General features: G+C 36.4%; 1 protein-coding gene across 1 annotated transcript; it reads left to right on the forward strand.

Annotated features, from left to right (window-relative positions):
- Window positions 1-232: 232 nt before the first annotated feature.
- Window positions 233-4468, forward strand: hsd3b1 (hydroxy-delta-5-steroid dehydrogenase, 3 beta- and steroid delta-isomerase 1). Its single transcript, XM_067409870.1, has 3 exons — window positions 233-488; window positions 809-973; window positions 3473-4468. The coding sequence occupies exons 1-3, from the start codon at window positions 338-340 to the stop codon at window positions 4279-4281; spliced, it is 1125 nt and encodes a 374-aa protein (XP_067265971.1). The 5' UTR covers window positions 233-337; the 3' UTR covers window positions 4282-4468.
- The last annotated feature ends 3547 nt before the right edge of the window (window positions 4469-8015 follow it).

An 8015-nucleotide genomic window follows, 5' to 3' on the forward strand; every position in this document is an offset into this window, starting at 1 on the left:
ATTACATAAATAATTATGCCACTGCATAAATAAAACCTGATTTCATGTCAACAGTTGCTGTCTCTATAAAAACAGGAACCTTTAAAAAAAAACAGAATGCTGACTATCACCTTGACCCTGTTTCTCAAATCCCATTCCCAGCCTGTGGCATTGAGGCTGTCCTTGGCAGATAGTAGGGCTTAAAAACACACCACCCTCCCAGTCTGTTCCACCATCTCCGAGGACTCATCACATCACTGTGGTTTCCAGTACCTCTCTCTAGTACGATTTCATCAGAGTGGCATAACACAAAGTGTCACCCAGAAGTGAAGAGGTGCTGGCGCCGGGGGCAGTTGCCATGGCTCTGTCTGGAGAAGTGTGTGTGGTGACAGGAGCCTGCGGGTTTCTGGGAGGAAAGCTGATCAGATTGCTGCTGGAAGAGGAGAAGCTTGCAGAGATCCGACTGCTGGATAGAAACATCCAGTCTGAGCTAATACAGTCTCTTGATGGTAAGTGGATACTCCCATTACAGTATTTCTCATCTAAAATAGCAAATCCCTCACGTATTTCTCCTTTTTGTGAACTCTGTTGGTCACTTTTTATATTCTTTGGTTTTGTGGGGTCTCTTAGTCATAGTAGTTGATTTTCTTCTTCCTGTTTGGCACTTTGCTTGAGAATATTAAGAATGTAGATGTAAACTGTTCACATGATATTTCTGTCTTTTTTTACTTTCTCAACTCTTTATAAGCAACAAATATAGGGGAAAAAATAAAGAAATACATAAAATCAACACTCTGACTGTGATTTGTTTCTCTGTGTGTGTCCTCAGATTGCAGGGGGGAGACTAAACTGAGTGTTTTTGAGGGGGATATCAGGGACTGTGAGCTGCTGAGAAGAGCCTGTAAAGGAGCAGCACTTGTTTTCCACACTGCGTCTCTCATCGATGTCATTGGAGCAGTTGAATACAGTGAATTGTATGGAGTTAATGTTAAAGGTGAGAGATCTGTACTGGTCTTTGCCACATGCTAACAAGCCTGAATTAATTTGAACTAAGATTAAAAAATTCTGATACAAATTTTCAGGATGAATATAGAATGTAGATGAATATAGGGGAATTAGATGAATTTTTTTGTCAAAGAAAAAGTGATTGAGACAAAAAGTGAGCATTTGTATCAGTGGTTCTTAAACTGGAGGGCCGGAGCCCACTAGGAGACCCCAGAAAATTTAAAAACAAGCTTACTAAATTACTAAAAAACAATATATTTCTTATTTTAATTCATCTTCTCAACAACTGTGTTTTGTCTTTGAAGAAACAGGATTCCCATGGTCTTGGAAAAACTGGATATAATAAAATATTTTTTTGTATCATTTTTGTAGGTATGCCAAGCTCTAAAATATTTTATCAAGTATAAATTGGAAAAAAATAATGTAATGAAATATTTTTTAAAAATCCTTATCCTCATACCTTATTCTATAAACCACAAACAACTGGAAAATTCATGTAAATTTATTTGTTAAAAAGAAAGAGGCCCCTAAAAAATAATCAGTACTTAAAACTTCTGGAATCCTGAAATGTAATTATTTTAATTTTAACTTTGTTAAAAACTTTGTCAATTAGCTGCACATGTACCAAAGGAATCCTATGGGGGACCTTGTAGTCAAAAGGTGAATTAAATTACTGAATTAAATTTTCTGAATTAGATTTCCTTTAGCAATACAAATAAATCCATTAGAAAATCCACTCTGACTAATAAAAATATGCCAACACAACACAATATGTGACCCTGGACCACAAAACCAGTGATAAGTCGCACGGGTATATTTGTAGCAATAGCCAACAATACAAAACAGTACAAAAAAAGTGCCATATAGCACTAAAAGTGGTTCTTGGCTCGTAATCATGGGAGAACCACTTTTGGTTCTATGTAGCACCATATCTTTAAATGTGATATACATTACCTTTGTGAAATGGTGCTATGTAGAACCCATAAGAGATGCCATATCGCATTTTATTTCTTCAACAAAAATGGAGCTAAACAGCACCAACAGTGGTTCTTTGGCTTGTAAAGAACCTTTAAAGGGGCTTAACAGGTTCTTTATACAGTAGCGGTGCTATATAGCACCTCAGTCATCCCACCACTGAAGAACCAATGAGGCACCAAGGTTTGGTGCTATACAGCACTTAAAGTGGTTCCCCAAAGAACCACTTTTAGCACTATATAGCACCATTTTTTTTTTTTTTTTTTTAAGAGTATATAGGTCAAAATTGTTGATTTTTCTTTTATGCCAAAAATCATTAGGATATTAATACAGAAGAGGATTAGGGCCAAGCAATAATAAAAAAATAAAACCATCTCGAGATTAAAGTTGTTAAATTTCAAAAACAAAATCGTTAAATTTCAAGAAAAAAGTCTAAATAAAATGTTGAGAATAAACTCATTAAATTACGAGAAAAAAATCGTTAAATTTCAAGAAAAAAGTCGAAATAAAATGTTGAGAATAAACTCATTAAATTACGAGAAAAAAATCGTTAAATTTCAAGAAAAAAGTCGAAATAAAATGTTGAGAATAAACTCATTAAATTACGAGAAAAAATGCATTAAATTTCGAGAAAAAAGTCAAAATAAAATGTTGAGAATAAACACATTAAATTACGAGAAAAAAATCGTTAAATTTCAAGAAAAAAGTCGAAATAAAATGTTGAGAATAAACACATTAAATTACGAGAAAAAATTAGTTAAATTTCGAGAAAAAAGTCAAAATAAAATGTTGAGAATAAACACATTAAATTACGAGAAAAAAATCGTTAAATTTCAAGAAAAAAGTCAAAATAAAATGTTGAGAATAAACACATTAAATTACGAGAAAAAAATCGTTAAATTTCAAGAAAAAAGTCGAAATAAAATGTTGAGAATAAACTCATTAAATTACGAGAAAAAATTAGTTACATTTCGAGAAAAAAGTCGAAAATGTTGAGAATATTATTCTCAACATTTTATCTCAACCTTTTTCTCGAAATTTAACGGGTTTTTTATCGTAATTTAACGAGTTTATTCTCAACATTTTATTTCGACTTTTTCTCGAAATTTAACTTTTTTTTTTCTCGAAATTTAACAACTTTAATCTCGAGATGGTTTTATTTTTTTATTATTGCTTGGCCCTAATCCTCATCCGTATATTAAGTAAAGATCATGTTCCATGAAGATATTTTATAAATTTCCTACCGTAAATATATCAAAAATTTATTTTTGTAAGTGGATATGCATTGTTAAAGACATCATTTTGGACAACTTCACCCTCAGATATTCAAATAGTTGTATCTCTGCCAAATATTGTCCTAACATACTTCAATGGAAAGCTTATTTATTCCACTTTCAGATGATGTATAAATCTCAATTTCAAAAAAATCGACCCTTATGACTGGTTTTGTGGTCCAGGGTCACATAGTAATAATGAGGTTCAAAGACAATGAACATTTTTTTTCCCATGGCAGGAACACAGCTGCTGCTCGAGACCTGCATCCAAGAAAATGTAGCCTCCTTCATTTATACTAGCAGCATTGAGGTGGCTGGTCCCAATCCCCGTGGTGATCCAATCATTAACGGCAATGAGGACACCCCCTACTCCTCCTGTCTTAAGTTTAACTACAGCAAAACCAAGCAGGAGGCTGAACAGATTTGCCTTCAGGCCAATGGAGAGCTGCTCCGCAATGGAGGTCAGCTGGCTACTTGTGCATTGAGGCCCATGTACATCTATGGACCAGGCTGTCGATTTACTTTAGGCCACATGAGGGATGGAATTCGCAATGGAAACATGCTGCTGAGAACATCACGACGTGAGGCAAAAGTGAATCCTGTCTATGTGGGAAATGCAGCCCTGGCACATCTACAAGCAGGTCGGGCCCTCAAAGATTCTCAGAAAAGGGCCGTGATGGGTGGAAACTTCTATTACGTCTCAGACGACACACCACCTGTCAGCTATTCAGACTTTAACTATGCTGTTCTTTCACCATTAGGCTTTGGGATACAAGAGAGGCCCACTTTGCCCTTTCCACTTCTATATCTTCTGTCATTCCTTGTGGAATTACTGCACGTAGTGCTCCGACCCATCCTGACGTTCACTCCACCCCTAAATAGGCAGTTACTGACCATGTTAAACACACCATTTAGTTTCTCATATCAAAAAGCTCACAGGGATTTCGGATATTGCCCTCGCTATGACTGGGAAGAGGCACGCAAGCGCACTACTGATTGGCTAGCGTCTGTCTTACCCTCAGAGAGACAGCAAATTAACTTGAAATAAACTAACATCATGTTTATGAATACTGTGCTAACCTGTATTTCTCAAAGTTCTGCTTATTTGTTAGTAATATTCCTTCTAATCCACAGTAGTAGAAAACACTTGTCTAGTGTCTTGGATAATGCATGTTTTACATAATAAAAAAAAACTGGAAATGACTGTATATTATGTTTAAACTTGTCTGATAAATAGAAATAAATATCCACATAAAGAAAAAATGATACACTGTTACTTATTCCAACAGAAGATGGTTTTATTGTATAAATTAATGTATTTGAAAATGCATTTAAAATGAAAAAGTCATTTCAGAAACTAAGAGAAAGAAGTAGGCTATCGATAGTCAGGCACTATATAATCCGTGAATTCTGAATGCAAATAATGACTTGTAAGTAGGGATGGGCAGATCGATATGAAGTATCGATATATCGATACTGACGTTGAGTATCGAAAGTATCGATACTCAAATAAAAATATCGATACTAAGGTGTTTTTTTTTACCAGTGATTTTGTTTAATTAACAATAAATTTAATGCATATTATATGCATTGAATTGGACAAATAACCTATGTTAGTGAATAATTGTGTAGTAGAAGTATTTTCCTGCTCATCTGAACACGCAAATGCTGCAAGTCAGAACCAATCAATCATAGAAAGCATCCGCTCACTGCAGACACTACATTCAAACGGCTGCATGCGTTTAACATTGTAAGAAACCATTGATGCTTTTGGGAAACGCAGCCCTGAACTATGCTTAACAGCAGACCTAACAACATAATATGTTTGAGTTATTTCACAACAAACAAAATGAAATAGTAGCCTACGTAGTTTTTGCGATTACATTTATTTAAATTGAACGTTAAAAGTTCGTATTGATGTTCTGTTCTGACTACAATGTCAGAATACAAAGTTTGCATTTTATGAGTGAAACAGCCTGTCACTGGCAGTCCCTTATGAAACTGAACCATTACTACAGTGACCATAGTTCAGCTAAGCCTATAGTATTTGTAGATTTCCATGGTTACCACTACAAATAAACATTTTAGCCATGTGTAAACAAAAATATAATCTAATAAATTGCAATTAAGGCGTATTGAATGTTAAAATACCTTTCAAATATAATGTTAAGTGGGTACCATTACCCATTTTACTCAAAGAAATTCAATAATTTAAGGACTTAAATTATTAATAATTTAATATCTTAAATTCAGATTAGAGGTATCGTATTGGTATCGATATCTGTGAAAGTATCAGTATTGTATCGAAAACAAAATAAGTGGTATCGCCCATCCCTACTTGTAAGTTAACTTGTATTAATTCAGGCCTACCTAACCGAGTCTGCATTACTCTGCTTGTGTGTTGCTGTAATTCGTTACACCTGTAGGTGTGACACGTGACTGTCTGTATTCATTTGCTCAACCGATTCATTCAAAAACACTTCTGCGTTGTTCAGCAACTATTTTCATTAAAAATTGAAACAGTAAATGGCAATATTGTGAATGAAATGTATGGGGCACATATTGTTTGTGCATTTAAAAATGTGAGAGGCAGTGCTAAGGAATGGAAAAAAATCGGCATTTTGAAACGGCACTGAGCAAAATGTGAGCTCTTGACAAACTAAAATCACAAATGCTGACAATATAGACGAAACACAAATATGTGCGTCCGCAAAGCCACTGGAAGGCAAGCCTGCAATTTTTAACCAAAAAAGCGTAACGGCTAATGCTAACGCTCCGCCTATGGCGGTACGCAGGGAAGGAGGCCAGAGGCTGTTTTTTGAATGAATGTCAATGGATGAGAAGCTTCACTATGCTGATTAATCAGCTTTTGTGGGCAAATAGCTAATCATTTAATTTATTGACAGCCTGTTTGCTAATCTTCAGCATGTTTTACACTAAACAATACTTTCGTTGGGAACTATATGTAGATTTTAGCTTGATAAAAATGTATTTTTTTTAAAGAAGAAGGCAGACTAGGGAATGTTGTGACTGACGTCACTGCCATTACACGATAGGCTGAGAGGTGCCACACATGATTAAGTTAGCCATTAAGCTTTCTCCAATGGAGATACAGACCCTCTGGCAAATCTCTGGTGTCCATCACTACATGATTTTTGCTGCAATTTACAGTCTGGAGGAGTCAAAGGCTCGACGCTAGTTGACGAAAATCAGAGCCAGTTTGCAGAAATTATGCAGATTCTCAGAAAATCACATATGATGGGCACAGTCATAGTCTCTTAGTATGCCAAGTGTTTTAAAATCTGTTGAGCCATGAGGGAACAGCGCGAGGCGTGGCGCGAGAGTTAATGAGCTCCACCTGGGAGGCGCACCGGCCTTGAGTCTCTCACGGAGGAGCTCATTAACTCTCGCGCCACCGGCCTTGCACCGTTCCCTCACGGCTCTCGTCCGCCCTGTTTGCCACAATAACCCTTCGTAAAGACCCGCCCCTCTTAGTTACTGTTGCTTTGTCTGACAAGCTATGGCGCTGTCATGCCATACAGAGTGAAAAATACACCGCGGAGCAAAGACAAAATAATAAAAAATATTATCTGAGGACACAGTGTCAATCAGAGTTTGATTGACAGGCGATCTAACAAATCATAACGCCGAATCCACCATTTTGTCCGACAAAGCAGTCGGGAGTTAGCAGATCAAAGTCGGTGGACTTGAACCAAAGACTATAGAATAACACTTGAACTTGAAACATGGTGTGAACTTAAGTCTTTCCGTGACTTATGATGTTCATTTATGCTTATTTGATGCTAAAAATGAACTAGTAGGAAGAGATGATCCGTTCACTAGCCGCTTGAACTGAGTCGCTACAGCGATCTGTCATGACACAGAGCCAAAAAAAGGTATTTATTGTTTAAATTTCTTTATAAATGACAACATTTTAAATGTGAGACTTTGTTTCATACCAAAAGTAATCTGCTCTGTCTTTTCTGTCAACACGTGTCCTCTTTGCTCTGCGATGTATTTTTCACTGCGTGAGAATATGATGTGTGGTGTGAGATCGGCATGGCTTGTCGGACGTAGCAACAAGTAACTAAAGGGGGCGGGTCTTTGCAAACGGTCAATTGACCCTTTGTCTGGAGTTTGATTGACAAGCGATCTAACCAATCATAATGTCGAATACGCTATTTTGTCCTACAATGCAGTCAGGAGTTAGAAGGTGGACTTGACATTGAAAAATGGTGTGTACTGATGTCTTTCTGCATTTGAAACAACATTCCCTCTCATGTTCATTCATGTTTATTTGATGCTATAAATTAACTAGTTAGGAAGAGATGATCGGTTCACGAGTCGCTTTAGCTGAGGCGCTACAATAATCTAAGAGCCACAACACAGTTTTTATTGAATTTATTAAAAAAATTACAGTTTGAAAGATGGGACTTTGTTTAATATCATAAGTCACCTGCTCTGTTTTGTCTGTCGACGTGTTGTCTTTGCTGAGGAACATCTCTTTTGCAGAAGATATAGCTTTATGAGGGAGACTGAACAAACAAACAAACAGCTGTTGATAATAATGTCTTTCAAGTGAGGCCAACTGATTGTGTTAATTTTACTTCAAACCATCTAAAACCTTTCTGAGAGTTTTGGCTTGACACTGTGCTAAAGAGGCCAAAGTCCAGCCTCTGGATAAACAATCAGACATTTCATCTGTGAGGTCATTGGTTCACAACCAGCTGCAGACCAGTGGACAGATCATTTGTTTTTCATTGTTGTATTCCAAGCTTAGAT

This window comes from Chanodichthys erythropterus, chromosome 14 (assembly GCF_024489055.1).
Source record: "Chanodichthys erythropterus isolate Z2021 chromosome 14, ASM2448905v1, whole genome shotgun sequence".
In the NCBI taxonomy this organism is placed as follows: Eukaryota; Metazoa; Chordata; class Actinopteri; order Cypriniformes; family Xenocyprididae; genus Chanodichthys; species Chanodichthys erythropterus.

Bases quoted from the DNA above. Each gene is read 5' to 3' on its own strand.
- hsd3b1 (XM_067409870.1), top strand. From the start codon at position 338: ATGGCTCTGTCTGGAGAAGTGTGTGTGGTGACAGGAGCCTGCGGGTTT. The intron at 489-808 runs GTAAGTGGATAC...GTGTGTCCTCAG, and splicing joins GCTAATACAGTCTCTTGATG to ATTGCAGGGGGGAGACTAAA. The intron at 974-3,472 runs GTGAGAGATCTG...TTCCCATGGCAG, and splicing joins GTATGGAGTTAATGTTAAAG to GAACACAGCTGCTGCTCGAG.